Source organism: Diceros bicornis, chromosome 2 (assembly GCF_020826845.1).
Source record: "Diceros bicornis minor isolate mBicDic1 chromosome 2, mDicBic1.mat.cur, whole genome shotgun sequence".
NCBI lineage: Eukaryota > Metazoa > Chordata > Mammalia > Perissodactyla > Rhinocerotidae > Diceros > Diceros bicornis.
Window position 1 is genome coordinate 15090617 of NC_080741.1, and position 23050 is coordinate 15113666.

Genomic DNA, 23050 nt, shown 5'->3' on the forward strand with positions numbered 1-23050 from the left:
GCTGATTAACAAGAGCCCAGGTTCTGCCCACAGAAAGCTCACCGGATAAAAGTGCTTAGATCAGAGGCTGGTACATGGTGGACAACCCCGGGCCAGTAATCCCCACCTGATGGGTTTATTTTATTTGAAATATTTTAAAATGGGAAATATATTCATATTTGTTTCAAAAGCAGAAGAAATATGTTAAGGCACGCTGAATAAAGTCTGACTTCCACCCCATCTCCAACTACCTGTCCCCAACACCCACCTTGCAGGTGACCACTTTTGTTGCCTTCTTCTATATTCTTCTAGAGGTTCTTTATGGAAATGGAAATAAATAGTCTAATTTTCTCCACTCTTACACCAGAGGCAGCATGTTACCACATTTTCTTCACCTTTTGTTTTCACCCAGAATCATCCATTTGATGATTTTTAAATGGCCTCCACTTACTGAGTGTCCTTCAGTGGGTGGCCACACCTGACAGAGAGCCTTTTTGCCTTGGTTTTAGGGGCTTGCATTCAATTCTCAATTCTCCTCAAGCACAGCTTGAAAACGTCCCCTGGAAGGTGGTCAGTCTTGTTAGAAAGCCACCCGCCCGGGTCTGGAAGCCTGTACCCTGCTTCGGGTGGAATCCCGACCAGCGTTTGCCCACAGGTGCCAGTGTGGCCGACATTGGGCTCTCAGAGTCCCTGCGGACGTCTGACTGACTGAGCGTCCTGTGTCCACCAGCTGCAGGGGCAGAACGAGAGGCTCCAGGCCTCCCTGTCTCAGGGCCAGAGGAAAGCAGCGGCCCAGGCCCAGCGCCAGATCAACGCCCTCCACGCCCAGCTCCAGGAGCAAGCGAGGCTCATCGCCTCCCAGGAGGAGATGGTAGGTCTGTTCCTCCTCCCAGCCAGGCCCCGGGGCCCCTGGGCCTCTTCCCTGCAGGATCTCCTTAGATTCTCCTGGACTCGTCGGCACTAGTCCCATTAGTCAGGCTCTTTCAAGAGGGAGAAGAGTCCTCAGGCTTGAGGGGCACGAAGTGGTGAGGACCAGCCTGCCTCCCTCCAGGCTGAAGGTGTGCTGTTGTCCTGAGGGCTGTGTAGTGGGTTCACACTAACGCCAGAGACCGTAGAAGTGCCAGCACCTGGTGGATACTTTGCTTATTACTTTATTTAAGCCTCACTCCTGCCCTTCAAGGCAGATGTTATCTTCTCCCCATCTTCATTTGACAGATGATGAAACAGGCTGGAGAAGTCAAGGGCTCACTCAAGTCCACACAGGTCTTGAGATTCACACCTACCCCGGCAGGTGGAACGCAAGGCTTGTGCTCCCTTCACTGTGTTCTCAGACACAATTTCTCAACCAACACCTTTTTCATAAGTTGACAGCCTCTGAGGAGGTTGTCAGATAGACTGGTGGATGAAAAGGCACTTACTCACTAAGCACCCTCTCCTGGAAGTGGCCCCTGCGACTCTTCACCTGTTGCTGATGATTCTCTGCCCAGCCCGGGCTCAGCTCCCCCTTCTGTGCCCCAGGTCGGTGGAGAAGTGTGTCTCTCCCCAGCTGGGCACCTCCTGTGGCCTCAGGTCCTTGTCATGGTTCTGACCCCCCCCCCAACAGCTACGCTGGGCTGAGCACCTGCTGTCCCCATCTAGTCCAGTCTTCCTGTTCCTGCACCCCAGCCACACTTCACCCAGTCAATGTATCTAAGCCACTCCCTTGCTGCTTTTCTTTTTACTGTTCCCCCCAAAACACTTAGCTCTTCACTGCTGGGGCCACTTCAGGTCCAGTCTGGAGGTTTCCTCCTTATGTTACCCAGGACTCTTGTTTGCAGATGTTTCAGTTAGGAAACCATTGGCTAAACAGAATAGAATAGGTTAATAGGGGTTTATTTTTATTGTAACACCAAAAGAGGTGACAATTGTTGGCCTTGGTTTAACAGCAGAATTATGCCATTGGAAATCCAGACTCTGGGGGCTTTTTTTTTTTTCTCTTGTACCATCTTTAGCATGTTACTTTTTGTTTTCATGCTTGACTCTCATAGTTGCAAGATGGCTGCCGTAGCCCCAACCATCACAAACATATTCAATGGAAGAAGCTGATGAAAAGGCCCCTTCCCAAGACTTGTGCTTGTATTTTATCAGTTAAAGCTGTGTTTCCTGGGCAACTATGGTTGCAAGGAAGGTTAGAAAATAAATAATTAGTTTTACAGTCTCTAGAATAGAGGTGGGCACAGGAGGAAACAGTTGGAAATGGACGTTGGATGAGTCATTCATCAGCAGGTAATAAAAACAACTCAAGCTTAAGCAGAAGAAGGAATTTGTCATAAGGGTAGATGGGGTGTCTCACAGAGCTCAAGCAGGGGAGCAGCTGAGTCTGGGAATAAACTGGGACCGGAGACATGAATGTGGTCAGGCCCTTTCCTCCGCTGTGTGTCTCTGTTCCTTTCTCTATTTCTGCTTCAATTTTTTCTTTTACTCTGAAGATCAGCTTCCACTCCATATGTGTCCCATGTGGCAAAACAAACAAGCAAACCAATAAACAAACAAAGAGAACAAAAACCCAAACCAGATGGCTGCCAATAGCTCTTGACTCCACATGTTACCCGTCCAGAACTCTCTGCCCAAACCTGGACAGTCAGCTATGGTGCCGTCTGGGGTCACGTTGTCACAAGTGGCTGCCCTGTCTGCAACTATGTGGAAGGAGGAAGAAGAGGCGCTTCCTGGAAGAGGGGGGTTGAGCAGACAGTTCAGTGACTGTCCACATCACGCCTCCTTCGTCCCGGGGACACTCAGCTCAGATGCCCACATTGCGGGAGGGGGGCCTACCTTGCCCTGGCTGTTTTCCTCCAATTGTACCAATAGTACTGACTCTGTGCATATCCCCCTCTGCTTGCCTGGGGCTCCTACCCTTCACACTACAGTCCCTCTCTGAAGGGGGGGCATTCTTGCCTCCCCACCATAGGAAAATGGAGCATGGTGCCATCCTGGGTGCTGTCATTCAACCTTGGTGCCATCCCCTCTCACATATGGATGGCAGGAGACGCTCTCGGGACTTGGGGCTGTGTACTCCGAGCTCCTTCCAGTTCCCAGTGGCCTGGAAACAGCAGATGTCCCTTCTTCACGGTGTTAGGCAGACTCACTGCTCAGAGTAGCGTCCCTAGTTGGCTCTAACCTGTTCTGTTCCACATCTTTGCAGATCCAGACCATGTCTCTCAGGAAGGTGGAGGGTAAGTCTGCACGGGGTGGTTTGTAACAATCTTGGCTGTTGTCTTGGTCTCTTCTCTCTTCTGTCCCCGACCAGTTGATTTATAGGCTGAGGATGGGTGACAGCTGCCCGTGGACTTGTGGTGTCAGGCTCTCTGGCTGGGTGATGGGGCTTGAGAAGACAACTGCTTCTGGGATGGACAGGGGTCCAGCCCGACGTTTGTGCTGAAGGCATTCCACGTGGCTGGCAGGGTTCCTTGCCTGGCCTGCTCTTCTCTGTTGGGTGGTGGAGACCTGGGGAGGGGGCGGGGATTTTGGGGGCCGTGATTGGTGGAGCAGGGTTCATGAACAGCTCTTTCTAATTCACATGCCTGTGGTTCAGGCCATTGACCTTTGCCTTGTTCCCAGCGTGTAGCAGGTTGACCCCAAATCTATGTGAATGTGGCCTGTTTGGGGTATACGCTCTCCTCCTCTTGGGTGCTCTGGTGTGCTGGTGTGTGCGCACGTGTGAGTCTGTGAGTGTGTGATGGAGTGCAGGTGCTGGCGTCTAAAGGGAGATGGCAACCTACAGGGGACTGCTCCTGACCCTTGACCCTCCTGACCCTTGACCAGCCCCTGATAAAGCCTGGCCCTTCCTACTCCACCCACCTCCTCTGTCCTATCCCTTTAGCTACCCTTCTGCTTTTTCTTGCAAACCCACGTCTCTTCCCATCCTCTGCCTCGAGGCTAGCCGTTTCTTTCCCAGCCTTGCAATCAGTTCAGAGAGGCACTGTTCCTGTGGCCCCGAGCTTCCTAGCTGCTGGGGCTGCTGTGTGTGCCGTTAACAACAGCCTTGTGCCATGCACTTCACCAGGCACTTCAGATTTCCTGTCTCATTACCTTGTCCCCACGATTTCCTGTGGGGTGGGTATTATTATCCTCATTTTCTGGATGAGGAGACTGAGGCTTAGAGGGGCTCAAGGACTTGCCATGTTGTGCACAGCTAGTGAGGGGCAGAGTGGGAACGTCAACGCTGATCTTTCTGCTTTGGTATCTGTGGTTGTGACCACTGCTCCATCCTGTCTCTCTCTGGTAAAGAAATGGCTGGAGGGCTTGCTCCTTCTGGCCGCCACTCACATGGTGTCCCACACTCTTCTCTGAGTCAGGGGTGGGGTCCACGTATTGGAGCCACTAACTGTTCCTCCTCTCCCCAGGGATCTGCGAGGGCCCGAAGGCTGTGGACACAGAAGAGGACTCTTCCGAGGAAGGTGGGGCCTCATTTTCTCCCCTGCTGTCCACTGCAGAGAGCAGATTCACTGCCTCTCATTGTGTAGTTCAGCTCTGCTTAACTGTATCTGGCCACCTGAACAGGGTGCAGGGAACTAGGGACATGAAATAAGTATTTCTTAAGCACCTTGTGTGTGTCAGGTGTGCTACACACAGGTGCTAACATGCAATCTGCTGGTTCACTGATGGGGAAATCCAGGCTCAGAGAGGGTCAGTGCCTTGCCCAGAGTCACAGAGCGAGCAGGTGGTGGAGCCAGGATTTGGGGCGGCATCTGATGCATGGCCTGTCCCTCGTGCCTGCCCCACTGCCTCTCACCCAATACTGTCCAGAGCAGTGGATGAGGCATCGCTGGTTGGCTGAAAATGGCCTTTGCTGTTTTGTTCTGTGTCGTGAGTGTGCTGCAGAAAGATCTCGCAGGCCTAACTGATGTGCAGGAGTCCGGCCCCCTCTTAAGAGCACCGAGTACCTGCTGTTTTAATTCACTCCATTCAGTGACTGGCTCTGATTTGCAGATTTCTCAACCAGATGTTTTGAGGGGATGCAAAGGAGAAGTGAAAAAAGCAGAAACGCTCCCTGACTGAGGGGAGCTCCCGGGATAGTAAGGGAGAAGGAGCTTGCAGGAAAGATGAGAGAGTGCACACAGCCGACCTGCTGGGGTATGGCAGTTCTAGAGTGACCAACACGTGACCCAGGACAGGGTTTTATTTGTGTCACCAAAGAGTTCATCATGGGTATTTTATTTTGTTTTTTAATACAATATTTTCCTTTACTTTTGAGACAGTAATTTATGCTGTTGGCAAAAAAAAAAAAAGAAAGATGGTGAAAGGATGTACGGTGAGAAAAAGGTGTCCCTCCTGCTGGGTCCAGTTTCTACCCGGAGAGTCCACTGTTAATGTTTCTCATGTGTCTTTCCAGAGATACTGGTGCAAATACAAGCACGCGTGTGTACGCATTCCTTTCCTTTTTCCCAAATGGGAGCCCACTGTATATGTTGTTCTGTAGTTATTTATTTTCTTAACAACTTATTTGGGAAATCACTTTATGTAGAGCTGCTTCATTAATTTTTCGGGGCTTTGCAGTATTCCGCTGGGTGGAGGAAACAAAATGTATTTAACCAGTTCTGTACTACCCCCACCCCCACCCCATACACTTAACCTTGGGATATGGTAGGAAAAATTAGAGTTACCAGGAGATGCTGATGCTGTGGCTCACACTGTGAGAACCATTGCTCTAGACTAGTTGGTTCTCAGGCTGGGCTGTTTGTTTGAAGATCTGGGGAGTTTTAAAAATAACAATTAAGGCCAGGGCCCACCTTCCGAGATTCTGCTGTAATGTCTGGGGCCTGGGGGATTCAGGTCTGCGGCCAGGGCTGTGATTACCACCCTCGACGGTGAGCTCCTTGAGGGGAGAGAGAGGGTTTTCCTCTGTGTCCCCAGCAGCCCGTGCTGGCCTGTTCACACTCCTTTTTTTTTCTTGTGAGGCGATCAGCCCTGTGCTAACATCTGCCAATCCTCTTTTTTTGCTGAGGAAGACTGGCCCTGGGCTAACATCCGTGCCCATCTTCCTCCACTTTATATGTGACGCCGCCACAGCATGGCTTGCCAAGCAGTGTGTTGGTGCGCGTCCGGGATCCGAACCGGCGAACCCCAGGCTGCCGCAGCGGAGCGTGCACACTTAACTGCTTGCGCCACTGGGCCGGCCCCTGTTCACACTCCTTTTACTTGCCACTAAATGTCTATCAAGTGAATCAAAGGGTTGGTCCAGCTCTGATGGCAGGGGCCCCCCAATGGATGTGAAGAGCGCTTCTGGGAGGCCTCCCTGTCTCACCCTGGACGGCCCCTGTGCAGCAGTTACCGCATTTTATTGTCATTGCTCATTTTGTTGCCCTCTGGATCAGGATTTCTTAAGGTGTGGTCTGGGCAAGTTAAAATGCAGGTTCCAGGGCCCTTCCCCAGACCTGTGGAATCTGACTCTCTGGAGGGTGGGGCCAGGGAATGTGCTGTTTGAGCCCCTGTGGTTCTGATGTTTACTACAACTGGAGGGAGAACCCCTGATCTAGACAGCAGACTTGAAGGCAGCAGGGACCCATCTATCCTGTGCACTGTTATATCCTCTGGACGGGAACAGAATTGGCACAGCAATGGAGTTAGGGCATCGGGTGGGGCCAGGACTAGGCTGGAGCTGGCAGCAGGCAGGGCCTGGAACCTGGAGTCAGAATGAAGCCCAGGGAACAAGCTGCGGTCAGGACTCAAGTGAAGTCAAAAGCCCGGATGCCCCGAGTTATCCTGGGCAGGATTGAGCCCAGATCTTGCACGTCCAGACTGGCAGGGCATGAGAATCCTGAAGCAGGGCAGGGGGGTGGCTCTGAGGCAGTGGTACCCAGGCCCAGCTTCTAACCCGGGAATGGACACTCTGGGGCGGGGTCAGTGGCCCTGGGCTCACAGGCTGGAGACCAGGCTCACTGGCTGAGTGAGGGCCAGGCGGGTGCAGTGGGGCTTCGGGAATGGAGGCTGCAGGTGCCCAGGCTGACCTTGGTGACTGTCTGTGCTGCAGAGCTGGAGGCCTCCCGAGATGGACAGCAGAAGGTGCTGGCAGCTCTGAGGCGAAACCCCACCTTGCTGAAGCAGTTCAGACCAGTCCTGGAGGACACCCTGGAGGAGAAACTGGAAAGCATGGGGATAAAGAGAGTAAGCCCCAGGGCCGCTGTTGTAAGGGCCGGTACCCACTGTGTAGGCACAGGATGTTCTTAAACTGACGAACGATCGATTGCTCTTTACCCCGTAAGCCTGTTCCTCTTATTTGTTCCGACTGGGGCACCTTTGGTGTCCATAATGTGAACCCACCCAGCTTCTCCCCTCACCTCACAGAGGCAGTGTGGTCCCTTCTCTGTCTCCGCCAACGGCTTCTTGAGATCAGCCCTACCTGGCCGACGACGCCACCTGCATCCTGACCTCTCCGTGCTCTCCCCTCTTTGGTTACTTTCTTCTGTGTCTCTAATTAAATTTTCTGACAGAGGGAATTTAATTGGTTCAATCTGACCTCTGGATGGGTCCCTTCGATGGAGTGTCCATCATCAGTGGCACACGTGACCACGCCCACTCAGCAGGTGGCTGCAGGTGGGACAAGCTCTGAAAGCTGTGTCTGGTACAAATTAGTATTTGAATACCATTGTTCCCTCGTGCTTGTGCTTAACTAGAACATGACTAATACCGTGAAAGGCATTAATGAAATCAGTTATTAAATAAAAACACACCTCGTTACTAAAGTAGCCAGACGCATGTAGCCAAACGATCATGTCATTGAAAATACTATATGTGTAGAGCATGATCAGAAAAAAAATGGACACCTAGGTTTAACTTTGTAAGGATGCTCACTAACTTTGGCCATATGTTCAGACTCTGGGTGGATATCAGAGCCCAAGCAACTTCTAACAGGTCTTAGAAGGGTACCTGGCTTTTGTTTTTTGCAGTTGATTTTTTCAAACATTGTTAGCCATGGGGGGACAATGTGTCTGGCATAACGATAGTGCCTGGACTACAAAAAGGAGCAAGCCATGGTCGCCCATCCCAGGATTCAATCAGGTGGAGGAAAAGCATGTCCCACCTAAGCCCCATATGCTGTGATGTCAGTGGAATAGTGAGCAGTCCTTTGCATCATCCTGCTGCGCGCATTTTGATGGGGCTCCCAGACCCTAAACCACCACCCTTTCAGCAACGCGTGAAGCCGCTGCCCACCCTGCTCTGATGCTCATCTCATCCTCTCCCAGGAAGCACCGGTGCTGATGACAATGACTTCCAGGCCAGCAGCAGCAGGTTTACAGGCTTAGGGGAAGGAGAGGAAGGGGTGCCCTTGTCTCCAGAGGGGAACTGCTGTCTCTTCTAGGACGCAAAGGGAATCCCTGTTCAGACTCTCAGACACTTGGAGTCCCTCCTGAGAGCCCAGCGGGAGCAGAAGGTGGGGAGGTTTTCTGAATTTTTGAGTCTGAGGGAAAAGCTCGTCAAGGAAGCCACCAGCAGAGTGAAGGAGAGACAGAGGAACGAGGCTGCAGTGTCCCAGCCAGACGGCCAGGCTCCAGGTAAGCTGGTGGGAGGGCTTGCTCAGGGGCTGTGACCTGGGAGGGTCTAGTTCTCACCAAGGCTTGTTTGCACATGAGCAGAGTGTAATCCCTGCCCCCATTGGGACATTGCTCTGAAGGACGAGATGGTAGGGTCCTTACAGGGGACTGAGTCCAAAAGTCCTCTGTTGGGGACACAAGAGGCCAAGGTGGGGTGTGGTGGGCCCCGGGTCCCTCAGAGAAGCAGAGGAGAGCCAGAGCTAGAGCTTGTGGCCAGCCCTGAACTTCCCTGCTCAGATGTGCTGCCTCACTCAGCGGCCCAGTTACCACTTTACTTGCTTTGACACAAGTTGAACTTTGCTCCAGCAGAGTTTCTGGTATTTCTCTATAAACCAGGCATGTCAGCACTAGGAGACAGGCCCCAGGCCTGGGAGTGCTGGGGCTGCAGGTGGAGGCAAACATCCATCACATGAAATGCTCTGGGGCAGTGGGATGGCGTGGGGCCTCTGTCGGTTCTGTGCGCGGACAAATCCTCTGAGCTCAGACTTGTTCCCTAGGCCGAGTCATGGCTGCTGCTCAGTGGGGGCCATGACAAGGGAAGGCCTGTGGTTCCTGTGGAGGATGAAATATGTGGGTGAGGGCCCTCCAGTCTCTGTCCTCAGGGAACTTAGGGAGCAAGGGAACTTATGTTCCTAGGTTCGAGAGCCCCCCATTTCTAGAGGATTCCCAGATGCACGGGGCTGATGTAACTGGAGGCTCTGGGGAGGGCTTCAGTGGGTCTGGGCTGCGCAGGCAGGGGGATGCCCCAGCTCTTTTCACTTGTCTGCTCGGTCACAGACGTATGCAGTCAGAGGGAGGTCACTTCCGTTATCTCCTCGCATCTAAGCAGACCCAACGTGAGCTCTTCATGCAGGGGAATTTTCTAGAGTGTAGTCCACATATCTCTGGGGATATGAGAGATGATTTTAGTTGCTCCATGGACCAATAATTTTAAAATTTAATCTTTATTTTTCTTCATGTGAATTAGAAAAACTATTACTAACATAGCAGTCCTGTGAGATCATGGAATTATTACTTGGACAAATATAAAGCAGGTATTTTGTGTTTTAAAGTAGTATCATTTAATATAAAAACGTCAAATAGATAATAGGCCAGTTGGCATGAGAATATGGTGGAAATCATGTAGCTGATCTGGGAAACTGTCCTGTTTAGTTTATTTCTTTTTTTTTTATTGTATTTTTTACTATAATAAATAGTCTTTAATGATACTGAAAGATACAGTAGGGCTGTAATACTTTTCCCAGTGTTCCTGGAAGTGCCAACCAGAATAGTGAGCACATATTTGGTGTTAAACAAATTACGTTTTTTTTTGTTTGCTTATTGCAGTAACATTGGTTTATAACATTGTATAAATTTTAGGTGTACATCATTATACTTCTATTTCTGCATAGATTACATCATGTTCACCACCCAAACACTAATTACCACCCATCACCACACACATGTGCCGAATTATCCCTTTCGCCCTCCTCCCTCCCCCCTTCCCCTCTGGTAACCACCAATCCAATCTCTGTCTCTATGTGTTTGTTTATTGTTGTTATTATCTACTACTTAATGAAGGAAATCATACGGTATTTGACCTTTTTCCTCTGACTTATTTCACTTTGCATAATACCCTCAACGTCCATCCATGTTGTCACAAATGGCTGGATTTCATCGTTTCTTATGGCTGAGTAGTATTCCATTGTGTATATATACCACATCTTCTTTATCCATTCGTCCCTTGATGGGCACTTAGGTTGCTTCCAAGTCTTGGCTATTGTGAATAACGCTGCAATGAACACAGGGGTGCATGTATCTTTACACTTTGGTGTTTTCAAGTTCTTTGGATAAATACCCAGCAGTGGAATAGCTGGATCATATGGTAGTTCTATCCTTGACTTTTTGAGGAGTCTCCATACTGTTTTCCATAGTAGCTGCACCAGTTTGCACTCCCACCAACAGTGTATGAGAGTTCCCTTCTCTCCACATCCTCTCCAACATATGTTGTTTCCTGTCTTGTTAATTATAGCCATTCTGACGGGCGTGAGGTGATATCTCATTATAGTTTTGATTTGCATTTCCCTGACAGTTAATGATTTTGAACATCTTTTCATGTGTCTGTTGGCCATCTGTATATCTTCTTTGGAGAAATGTCTGTTCAGGTCTTTTGCCCATTTTTTAATTGGGTTGGTAGTTTTTTTGTTGTTGAGATGCATGAGTTCTTTATATATTTTGGAGATTAACCCCTTATCAGATATATGGTTTGCAAATATCTTCTCCCAATTTCTAGATTGTCTTTTCGTTTTGTTGATGGTTTCCTTTGCTGTGCAGAAGCTTTTTAGTTTTATGTAGTCCCATTTGTTTATTTTTTCTATTGTTTCTCTTGCCTGGTCAGACATGGTGCTTGAAAAGATGTTGCTAAGACCTATGTCGAAGAGCATACTGCCTATGTTTTCTTCTAGAAGTTTCATAGTTTCAGGTCTTACATTCAAGTCTTTAATCCATTTGGAGTTAATTTTTGTGTATGGTGTAAGGTAAGGGTCTACTTTCATTTGTTTGCATATGGCTATCCAGTTTTCCCAGCACCATTTGTTGAAGAGACTTTCTTTTCTCCATTGTATGTTCTTGGCTCCTTTGTCAAAGATTAGCTGTCCATAGATGTGTGGGTTTATTTCTGGGCTTTCGATTCTATTCCATTGATCTATGTGTCTGTTTTTGTGCCAGTACCATGCAGTTTTGGTTACTATAGCTTTGTAGTATATTTTGAAATCAGGGAGTGTGATACGTCCAGCTTTGTTCTTTTTTCTCAGGATTCCTTTAGCTATTCGGGGTCTTTTGTTGTTCCATATAAAATTTAGGATTCTTTTTCTGTGAAAAATGTTGTTGGAACTTTGATAGGGATTGCATTGAATCTATAGATTGCTTTAGGAAGTATGGACATCTTAACTATGTTAATTCTTCCAATCCAAGAGCATGGAATATCTTTCCATTTCTTTGTGTCTTCAATTTCTTTCAGCAATGTTTTATAGTTTTCTGTGTACAGCTCTTTCACCTCTTTGGTTAAGTTTATTCCTAGGTATTTTATTCTTTTTGTTGCAGTTGTAAATGGGATGGTATTCTTAATTTCTCTTTCTGCTACTTCGTTGTTAGTGTATAGAAATGCAACTGATTTTCGTATGTTGATTTTGTATCCTGCAACTTTACCATATTCATTTATTACTTCTAAAAGTTTTCTGGTGGATTCTTTAGGGTTTTCTATATATAAGATCATGTCATCTGCAAATAGTGACAGTTTCACTTCTTCCTTTCCAATTGGATCCCTTTTATTTCTTTCTCTTGCCTGATTGCTCTGGCTAGGACTTCCAGTACTATGTTAAATAGGAGTGGTGACAGTGGGCATCCTTGTCTGGTTCCTGTTCTTAGAGGGATAGGTTTCAGTTTTTCACCATTGAGGATGATATTAGCTGTGGGTTTGTCATATATGGCCTTTATTATGTTGAGGTACTTTCCTTCTATCCCCATTTTATTTAGAGTTTTTATCATAAAGGGATGCTGTATCTTGTCAAATGCTTTCTCTGCATCTATTGAGATGATCATGTGATATTTATTCTTCATTTTATTAATGTGGTGTATTACGTTGATTGATTTGCAAATGTTGAACCATCCCTGCATACCTGGAATAAATCCCACTTGATCATGGTGTATAATCTTTTTAACGTATTGTTGTATGCGATTTGCTAGTATTTTGTTGGGGATTTTTCATCGATGTTCATCAGTGATATTGGCCTGTAATTTTCTTTTTTTGTGTTGTCCTTGTCTGGTTTTGGTATCAGGGTAACGTCAGCTTCGTAGAACGAGTTAGGGAGCTTCCCCCCCTCCTCAATTTTTTGGAAGAGTTTGAGAAGGATAGGTATTAAGTCTTCTTTGAATGTTTGGTAGAATTCACCAGGGAAGCCGTCTGGTCCTGGACTTTTATTTTTGGGGAGGTTTTTGATTACTGTTTCGATCTCCTTACTGGTGATTGGTCTATTCAAATTCTCTATTTCTTCTTGATCCAGTTTTGGAAGGTTGTATGAGTCTAAGAATTTACCCATTTCTTCCAGATTGTCGAATGGGTTGGCATATAGCTTTTCATAGTATTCTCTTATAATCTTTTGTATTTCTGAGGTGTCTGTTGTAATTTCTCCTCTTTCATTTCTGATTTTACTTATTTGTGCCTTCTCTCTTTTTTACTTGGTGAGTCTAGCTAAAAGTTTGTCAATTTTGTTGATCTTTTCAAAGAACCAGCTCTTGGTTTTATTAATTTTTTCTATTGTTTTTTTGGTCTCTATTTCATTTATTTCTGCTCTGATTTTTATTATTTCCCTTCTTCTACTGATTTTGGGCTTTGTTTGTTCTTCTTTTTCCAGTTCCTTTAGGTGCATTGTTAGATTGTTTATTTGAGATTTTTCTTGTTTGTTGAGATAGGCCTGTATCGCTATAAACTTCCCTCTTAGAACCGCTTTTGCTGTATCCCATAAATTCTGGCATGTCGTATTTTCATTTTCATTTGTCTCCGGGTATTTTTTGATTTCTTCTTTGATTTCTTCGTTGACCCAGTCGTTGTTCAGTAGCATTTTGTTTAATCTCCATGTATTTGTGGCTTTTCTGATTTTCTTCCTATAGTTGATTTCTAGTTTCATACCGTTGTGGTCAGAAAAGATGCTTGGTATTATTTCAATCTTCTTAAATTTATGGAGACTTGTTTTGTGGCCTAATATGTGATCAATCCTGGAGAATGTTCCATGTGCATTTGAAAAGAACTTGTATTCTTCGGCTTTTGGGTGGAATGCTCTGTATATATCTACTAGGTCCATCTGTTCTAGTGTGTCATTTAAGGCCAATGTTTCCTTATTGATCTTCTGTTTGGATGATCTATCCGTTGGTGTAAGTGGAGTGTTAAAGTCCCCTACTATTATTCTGTTACTGTCTATTTCTCTTTTTATGTCTGTTAATAATTGCTTTATATATTTAGGTGCACCTACATTGGGTGCATAGATATTTACAAGTGTTATATCCTCTTGTTGGATTGTTCCCTTGATCATTATGTAGTGTCCTTCTTTGTCTCTTTTTACAGTTTTTGTTTTAGTCTATTTTGTCTGATATGAGTACTGCTACCCCAGCTTTCTTTTCATTGCCATTTGCGTGGAGTATCTTTTTCCATCCCTTCACTTTCAGTTTGTGAGTGTCTTTAGGTCTGAAGTGTGTCTCTTGTATGCAGCGTATATATGGGTCTTGTTTTTTTATCCAATCAGCCACCCTATGCCTTTTAATTGGAGCATTTAGTCCATTGACGTTTAAAGTAGCTATTGATAAGTATATACTTACTGCCGTTTTTTAACTTTTTTTTTCTCAATGTTTTAGTAGTCCTTCTCTGTTCCTTTCTTCTTCTATACAGAATTGATGGTCTCTTTAGTTTGACCTCTGTCTGAAAGGTCTATTCTTTAACTCCCCTCCTCCCTCCGTTTATGTTTTTGATATCATATCTAACCTCTTTTTTGTGCATTTGTATCCATTACCCTCTTATCATGGAACTAGATAATTTTTCCTATTTGTGGTTTTCTCTTTTCCCCTTAAATCCGTCCCTTTAACATTTCTTGTAGCCCTGGTTTCTTGGTGACAAACTCCTTTAATTTTTGCTTGTCTGGGAAATTTTTGATCTCTCTTTCCATTTTGAATGATAATCTTGCTGGGTAGAGTATTCTTGGCTGTAAGTTTTTTCCTTTTAGCATTTTAAATATATCATGCCCCTCTCTTCTAGCCGGTAAGGTTTCTGCTGAGAAGTCAGCTGATAGCCTTATGTGGTTTCCTTTGTATGTAACTTTGTCCTGTTTAGTTTAAATGTCTAGTCTTAGAAGCTCTGAGGAAAGGATGGTTCTTAGTCTTGCACAGAAATCTCAGAAATGTGTCTGTCCTGTTTGCTAACCTGCCTTTCACACTTCAGTTTAGCTCATAGCCCCCTGCTCACTCGCTCCAATGTTCATGTCGTCACGCATTCATCTAGTACAGGATTTACTGAGGTTCCCCCATGCCGGGGCCTGCCACCTCAGCTGGAAGGTTGGCCAGGACAGGTGATGTGATGGAGCCAAGCCCAGGGCAGTGGGGGCTCTGAGGAGAGGGACAGGCAGTCAGGGAAGAGGAGGGGAAGCGCCCCTGAGTCCCGGCTTCCAAGGAGAGGGAAGGCATCTTGCTCCTCCAGGTGCCACCCTCCCCTGTAGCCCTTGCTCCTGCAGTCAGGAAGCCCCCCTTGTCTTCTCTCCCCTTCCCCGGTCTTGGGGTCCTGTCTTCTCCAGGGCATGTCACGTGTGAGGTGAGCACTGTGTGACCTCTCTTCCCAGGTCCCCTGAGTGCCGTCCACGTGCTCACCTCCTGTCCCACTCAGACAGGGCCTCTTTTGTTTTGGGGCAAAGCTGTGGGGTGTAGAAAGGCAGTGGCAAGAGCCCTAGATTTGGGGCAACCGATGCCCTGGGTTTGCATCTACCACTTACTTCTGTGGAATGGTGGGTCTTCATCGAGTCCCTTAGTCTCTGGAAGCCTCTGTCGAGTAGGGAAAATGATACCCTCTGAGGGAGTCTGGGGCTAAATGGAGGTTGTGTGTAAAGTGCTGATTAGCCTGGCATCTATACACGGTAACTGTAGCTATTGTTGTTATTTTCCCTCAGCAAGTTTGTTGGCCTTCCCCTTCTCTTCAGTTTACGCTTTCCTGGAAGGTCCACTTCTGAGTAAATGCATTCTCTGAGTGCAGTGTATTTCAAATGTTTTTGACCTTGAACTACAGTAGGAAACACATCTTACACTGTGACTCGGTCCACACATGTAAGACTCCCTGTGATGCACTTTCTCTCCTTTTGTCTTTCCATAAAACAATTACTGATTCTGGATTCCCTCTTCCCCTCAATGGTTCTTGCACTTTGGAAGGTGGTGGGCTGTGTTGATTACCTGCAACAGGCCAGTTCTGGGAGGAGGTTGTGAGGATCTTGATGGCCCATGTGGTCCTGTGGTGACCTCTGGTGGCAACACGGCCATCCTGCAAGGCTGCCCACATGCCACTGGCTGCAGCTTGGGTGGGTAGAGAGGGTAGGTGGTATTAGGGAGGTCAGCCTCTAGGACTGTGTCGGGGGTGAGCTATGGACATGCTGGGCCCCTCTCAGACCTGCTGCCTCCTGCGGGTCTCCTGGAATGATGGCATGACCCTGGAACACCAGTTGCTCTCCTGGTCTCTGATGAAACTGTGGGTCCCAGCCCCAAGTCTGGCCAGCAATGGGACACCTAGGGTGGGGGAAGTTATTAAATCTGCTGTGGTTACACTGCAGCAGAGTGACTTGTCCAGTCCAGTGTGTTGGAGCCTCTTTCTGCATCCTCTCAGGCTCGAGGGCCCAGATGGGTGTGCCCTGAAACTCATTCTTGTCTGTGTTTCTAGTCAAAAGCCAGCAGAGCCCACTGGTCACCAAAGAGGTCCAGCCAAAGGCCAGGACCCTACATGTGGCGTTGCCATCCAAGCTGGCAGAGCCGTCCATGACAACTCTTCAGAACTGCAGCAGCCATGGCCCTGGCCCGGCTCAGGCGCCCACCCCAACTCCACGCCCCAGAGCACATGGATCCTCTGACACCCCTGCTTCCCCAGAGCCTGGGCTGAGGTGAGCCCCAGACTCTGCACTCTCCCTGGGTCTGTGGTGTGGCTCCTGGCCCCAGGCAGCCCTGTTCTGGGCTCCTCATGCACTGCTGCAGACATGTGAGGGGCAGAGACAGAAGTGGACAGGAGGGGTCTCAGGTGGGGTCCAACCTGACCTCCCAGGAACAGACTGGGGCCCTTTGCTCCCAGCCAAGACAAACCTCCCCTCCCCTTCCCAGCTCTTCCCAGGCCGCAGCCGCCACACTGGAAGAGCTGGGTCCTCAGCTTCTAAGGGAGGAGCTGGTGTGGCTGCTGTGATCCAGGATGACTCCTGGCTGTCCAGGGAGGGAGCAGGGCTGGCTCTGGGCAAACCAAACACACTCGCAAGTGGTGAAGTGTGGCTTTTCAAGTCTCCTTTTGGTGGCCTGTGCATCCCTCATTTCTTCTCCTCCATGGCAGTACGCCCCCGTTCAGTTCTGAAGAGGACTCAGAGGGAGACTCCGTGCAGCGTGCATCTCTCCAGCCCCCAAGAGTTCCTTCGAGGATGGGGCCCCGGCCGGAGGATGACTGGGACTGGTCCGACACCGAGACCTCGGAGGGGAACACCCAGCCCCCTGGCAAGGGCTCAGGTGGGCTGGCTACCTCAGGTGAGGAAGGTTTTCTTTAAAACAGTGAGACCTGTGGCTTCTGGCTTCACTTGTATTTTCTGGCGAGGCTTAGTTAAAGAACATGGAACTTAGAGTTCTGTCTTTCTGAAGTTGGTAAGTGGAAGCGCTGGGGTGGAAGCCCAGGTCTGTGCTATCTGCAAAGTCCACAGTCTTGATGGATTCTGCTGTATTTCGTCTTGTCCACAGCATAGCCCAAGCCTGCCAGTCCATCAGAATCCACCAGAACCAGATCTTTGGAGAAGTACTGACAACCTGCCAGGCGGGGCGATAGGGTGGAAAGATCTTGGACCCGGGAGTCAGGAGTCCTCAGAGGCAGTTCAGGCTCTGTCACTTGCTCCCTGCTTGTGCTCGTGTGAGGGGTTTCGGTTCCTTTGTTGTAACATGAGGTACCTGGACAAGATGATTAATGACGGTGAGGAACACAGTGCCTGGTACATAGTCAGCCCTTAGCAAACATTTCTTGAATGAATCAATGAGCCAAGGGCTGTTGTAGCTCCAGATGTCTGCTCAGGCCCTGAGACGTTCGAACCCAGAAGGCCACGGTTAGCTCCCGGCTTCTTGGTGGTTCCCGAGGTCCGGACATACGCCTTGCCTTACCACGTCACCAGGAGTCCATCGATAATGTAGGTCACTGCTTCGCTCCCTTCCTGCACAGCTTGCAGAAAGACTGGCCGCAGCCCTCCTGTGCTAATTTATATTTGTGATATTTCTTCTTGTGTCTGAGAAGATGTTGAAGGAGGATGTTCTGCATATTAGTCTTGTAGGTCGTGTACCAACTGAGCAGAGGTTCTGCCTCAGCCTCCTGTTAAGAAGGAAGAACTGCTTCTTAAGCCTCCGTCCCAGCCCTGTCGTTAAGTCTGTACTGTTCCATTTCGGGATCCTCAAAACCTTTTGTCACCGGCACACGCTGGCCTGGGCCTTCTCTCTCTCCTTGCCCCTCTCCTTGCGGTTGTTCTTCCTGCTGCCTCCTGACCCTTGTCCACACTCCCTCTGTCCACACCAGAGCCTGGACATGACCCACAAGGATGAGGCATTCATTTTCTGGGCTTTTCTCCCTGACACAACCTCTCGTTGTCTTCCAGAGACACTGGTGCAGTCGATGGTCAAAAATCTTGAGAAGCAGCTGGAGGCTCCGGCGAAGAAGCCTGCTGGAGGGGTCAAGCTGTTCTTAGTGCCCAATGCTGGGCCGCAGAGGGCTGCTACACCAGGACGGCAGCCTCAGGTAGGGTGTAGGACGCCTGGAGATTGCCCGGCAATTCCCTACAGAGCCAGCTCCGAGTTTTGGAGGCCTGGGGTGGGGGCTGAGGGAGGGTCCAGCAAGTGTCAGCCTTGGCCCTAGCAGGACATTGCAGGTGACCTCACTGTCTCCTCTGCCCCTGCGCGGGTGGAAAGAGGGCCACTCTCCAATGCTTGTTGTTTGTGTCCATGTTAATGTTAAAAAGCCTTTTGGTTCATTACACAAGCAACTACTCGGTGGGTTGTTTCTCGTGGCCGCTCACGCTCTGTTTTCTACCTCTGACAGAGCCTGGACGCGGCTCTGGGTCTGCCTTCCTGCAGCAGCTGCTCTCTTCCAGCTCTGGCTCATCCCACAGCGGACCTCTCCCCATTCCTTCACTCCTCCGAGGACCACAACACAAGGCTGTGTGCAGGGCAGGCTTCTTCCCAAGGGTGGGCATTGGAGTGTCATCACACAGTGCATCAGAGCAGGCGACAACATACACAGGGAATGTTCAGATACCTTTGTGCTCATCACTGAGCGTCTCGATGGCCTTGCTCTCTCAGGCTCTAGTTGCTATCAGATTTAGAGCTCAGATGCTCAGCCTCTCTGACCATTACCATTACCATGACCAGACCCGCACTGCCCCCTGTCAGGGAACAACTCCCACATTGCTGTTTCATAGGCAGAAACATTTGATGTTCTTGTTACTTCATAATCCATTCTCACCTTTCTCATTCCAAAAGGTGCACCCTGGGATGACCGATGCTGTTGCTAAAATCCAGTAGTAGCGGGCAATCACTTCTTGGTTCTCAATAGCATACTCCCCCTCTCCTTCACTATGCAATGTGTTTGGTCTATCACACGGCTCATGTCTGTTTGTGAGTAATGAGTCCAAGTGATTAAGACAAATATTTATTCCTTTTCCCATATTGCGAAAGAGCACCAACAAAGCAGGGCTCAGAGCACGCTGCTGCCCTGGGCGGTTTCTGATTGGGTGGCCTTACATTCCAGGAGAAAATGCATAGGATGCTTATATCAAAGCCCGGGTGGCCGGGCCTCATGCCAGCAGGGGCACTGAGGTCTCTGGAGGGGTGACTGTGGTCTGGGGGTAGCCTAGGCCCTTGGCTGACTCTGGGCTGTCCTATTGACTGCAGCCCAGGCCCTTTCCAGGCTGCAGGATTCCTGGCACTTAGGAACTCCCCTTGTGCTCCTTCGGTCAGTCGGAGTGTTTACCTACACGGCCTGGGAGAAGCAGTCTGGGAGGAGGTGGAGTGGCTACGTTAGCCCCTGGTGCATTCAGTTCAGGAATTCAGAAAAGTCAAAGCTCTGGGCTTCCAGCTCTGAAAATGTGGGGAGTTAAAAAATCTGGACAAAGTTTAGATTACAAGAGCAACCTGATCTGCACAGGCCTTTCTGAGGAGCTGCCCTAGTTCCGCTAGAGGAATTTCAGGAGGGCTTGAATTCACTCCGACCCTGGGTCTCCGATGCAGGGGAGACAGGGAGACTTGACACAGCAGGAGTGGTGGTGTCTCCCTACTGCCTTCTTCTGGATTTGCATTTTGTCCCCAGATCTGCATTTCCATCCTGCCTGATTGGAATGCATTTTCTTCTCCGCCTTACCTCCCGCAGCCTTATGATGATGAAAGCGACTTGGAGGTCTCTTCTTTGGAAGATCTCCCCCAGGACCTGGACCAGAGAGAGAAACCTAAGCCCTTGTCTCACTCGAAGCTCCTGCAGAAGTCTGGCGCCAGCTCTTGGAGGCCCGGCCAACCCGGGGTCCCTGGCTGGTGATCTTGCTCAGGAGTCTGGCGGCCAGAGGACCAGCCGTGTTGCCTGGCTGGGTCCCGCCCCACAGAAGAGGCTACTGGGCCTCTTGTCTTCACCACTAATCGGGAGGTCTTCTCCCTTGGAGAGAAGCAGAGCAGAAGACGGATATAATTTCTGCCCTCCTGCCTGTGAGGGGCCCTGCCCCTGAGCCCCAGGGGGCCTGGCTGGGTGCCCTCGGGTCCTCCCACGGCTTGAGAAAGGATTATAACAGGACCTCCAGCAATGTCCCTCCTCCACCTCCATGTTGACACAGACTGAAAGGAGCCACTTGGCCTCTATTCCCGAGTGTTTGTAAACCTGTAGGAGCACTGTAGAGATGAGTCCTATATGGGGTCCTCTTGGAGACAAGTGCCTCTGTCAGTCATTCAATGACTGATCCAAAGTCATATACTAAGTGCCTGCTCTGTCCTAGGTCCTCCAGCCTCTCACTGTAGAATTGATGCAGGCAGAGGTGGGCAGGGCAGAAAGTATGGGGTAGTAATCTAGTGACAGATTAGGGTGTTAGGGGAGCATGGAAGGGGCCACCCGGTGCAGTCTGGGGATGATCTTGGAGAGCTTCCCAGAGTTGTGGTGTCTGGCATGGCCTGCTCAGGGGTGGGAGGGAAGGAGGGTCACTTGGCTGGGGCCGCATATCCCCAAAGGACCACAAATTTGATTTTTGATATTATTACCAAAATGAGGTTATATGTATAGCCACTGTATTTTTTTAATGTGAAAAGCATTAATTTATTATATGTGGACATTTAAATATAGCACAATGTTTATAACTCTGGTATTTCTTCATTATTTTTGGAGCTTCAGTGGGGGCAGGCGGTGGGGTGAAGCAACCTGCACACCAATTATGTCCCTGTAGGTCTTGCAGATGCAGTTGCCAAGACGGACTTAGGAGTGAGTGTGCGAGTTTGCTGAGGAGCCACACCTGTGAAAGGTGAAGGTGGGGGAAGCAGGACTGGGTGGGGAAAGGCCTCAGAGTGCAACGCAGGTCTGACCACTGTGGGAGGAGAGAGAGGAGGAAGCAGGAACAGGCAGGAGGAGCCCCAGACCACCAGGCAGGGCTGATGTTGCCAGCCCAGTGGGAGCTCCAGGGCAGGAACTGCCCACTGGGGAGTCCCCACTAGGCAGAAAAGGCCAGGCCCTAGTGCCCCCACCCTGCTCGGCCATTGACTGGGGTGGCCCAGGAAGAGTGAGACCTGAGTTGAAAGCTGAGACGAGCCCTGTCAGCCAACTTCATTCACTGTAGTTGAACCGCAGCTTTTTTCCTGAAGGGAGTCCTAGCTGTGCATCTCCACACCTCACAAGTAGAGGGAGTAGTATGCTAAGTCCAAGTCCCCAACGCTCAGCTTTAACCGTCATCAACTCAACTCACGGCCAGTCTGGCTTCATCCATCTCTCCCCCCACTTCCGGTCTCTCCTCCTCCCCAGCCCTCCGTCCAGGCTTCTTTTGACCTCTGGGTGGTCCTGACACCTGGGCTGGGCCCTGACGTCCTAGTAGGAGGAAATGGGAAGCGAGGAAGGGAAGGCATTGCCCAGAACAAAGGGGACCTGTGGGTGGGGAGGCTTGGGGGGATCGTGGGGCTGTTCAGTGAGGCCGGAGCACAGCTTATGCAGGGCCTTATGGGGGACTCCGGGCCAGCACAGCCCTGGCTGGTTGGGGGGGGGGGAAATTCCTTTGTGCATCTCACACCTTTGAACAGCTGAGAATGTGTGGGATGGACGATCCCAGTGCTGTATGAGGGGGGACGGTGAGTGAGGAGTGGGGGGCTCATCGTTCTCTCAGAATTCTGCCAAAAAAGCCATGTTTTCTTATTCACTGGGTTTGGGAAGAGAGGTGTAAAAGATGCTTTGGTGCCCTTTGCCGCATCCTGGTTTCCCTTCCTACGCCAGCCGCCGCATCACGCATGCGCCCTTAGGTCTCTGCTTTTGGCCCCAGAGAGGCAGCGCGGTGGGCTTGCAGGTGCTGCCGGAGGTGTAGGGGAGCCGCTACCAGGGCAGCCCGCAGCCAAGGCGGGATGGAGTCGGTGAGAAATTGCGCCCGCCTGCCCTGCTTCGGTGGGACAGTTCTGAGGTTTATACCGCAGTTTCTCAGGGAGTCCCCGGGGGAGTGAGCCCCAGGTGCCGGTAGCAGTTGCTACTTAGTGATGCACCTTTTCAGGCCTTCCTCCCTCCTGCTTCGTTTCTCTCACCCTCTCACTTCTACTTTTTGGGAGCACCTCTGAAATAAAGTACCTGTACCGTGTACCGTGTAACGTGCACACACACGCTGGAGAAAATTGCCAATGAGAATGATTCTTGTTCTTGAGTGTTTGTTATTAAGTTATATGTTTCTAAACTTATTTTTCTATCTACTGTGGAGACTAACATATGAGTTTTGCATTTCTATGTTGTTTACCCCTCCCCACGTTCACACACATTTTAAAATTCTTTGGCAAGATTTATAAGAACTTTGGAACACGTGTATTGGTCAGGGTTCTCCAGAGAAACAGAAGCAATAGGATACATATGGATATAATAAGAGGGGATTTATTATAGGAATTGGCTCACTTGGTTACGGAGGAGAAGTGCCATGATCTGCACTTGTCAAGCTGGAGAGAACTGGGAAAGCCCCTGTGTCAGTCCTGGAGACTGAAGGCCAGAGAACCAAGAACTCTGATTCAAACGCTAATCTCTTTTGGAAATACTCTCGCAGACACACCCAGAAATAGTGTTTACCCAGCTCTCCGGGCATTCCTTAGCCCAGTCACGTTGATGCGTAAAATTAATCATCACAGTATGTAACATATTACATTATTTAAAAATGATGCAAACAGTAAGATTGATCTAGAAAAATTAGAAAATACAGATAATCAAAAAGGAAAATAAATTTGAATAACCCCTAAATCAGAGTCTACTGCCATTAACATCTAGGTACACATGTACTGATTAAAAAAATACATACGTCTCCTTCCTAGGATTCAACTATATTTATTCTTCTCTAGCTTGATTTTCCTTCTTGAAAAAAAGATTATAAATGTCCTTACATCAATACCTGTGTCAACATAATGGCCACATAGTATTACAAGGTAAAGATTACAAAAATTTATTTAACTAGACACTTCCACTTTGGGCCTTTTATAAATCATGACATGATAAACAAATGTGCATATACATCTTTGTG

General features: G+C 49.0%; 1 protein-coding gene across 3 annotated transcripts in view; it reads left to right on the plus strand.

Moving 5' to 3' along the window:
• DZIP1L (DAZ interacting zinc finger protein 1 like) overlaps positions 1 to 20657 on the plus strand; it is a 47234-nt gene extending 26577 nt beyond the window's left edge. For all 3 annotated transcript variants that reach the window (XM_058552477.1, XM_058552487.1, XM_058552497.1), the window contains 9 exons: positions 710 to 850; positions 3161 to 3191; positions 4362 to 4415; positions 6989 to 7122; positions 8318 to 8510; positions 15991 to 16207; positions 16642 to 16829; positions 17933 to 18072; positions 19699 to 20657. In XM_058552477.1, the coding sequence (XP_058408460.1) occupies positions 710 to 850; positions 3161 to 3191; positions 4362 to 4415; positions 6989 to 7122; positions 8318 to 8510; positions 15991 to 16207; positions 16642 to 16829; positions 17933 to 18072; positions 19699 to 19860 (1260 nt within the window). In that variant the 3' untranslated portion in view covers positions 19861 to 20657. The remainder of the gene's footprint in view (positions 1 to 709; positions 851 to 3160; positions 3192 to 4361; positions 4416 to 6988; positions 7123 to 8317; positions 8511 to 15990; positions 16208 to 16641; positions 16830 to 17932; positions 18073 to 19698) is intronic.
• The last annotated feature ends 2393 nt before the right edge of the window (positions 20658 to 23050 follow it).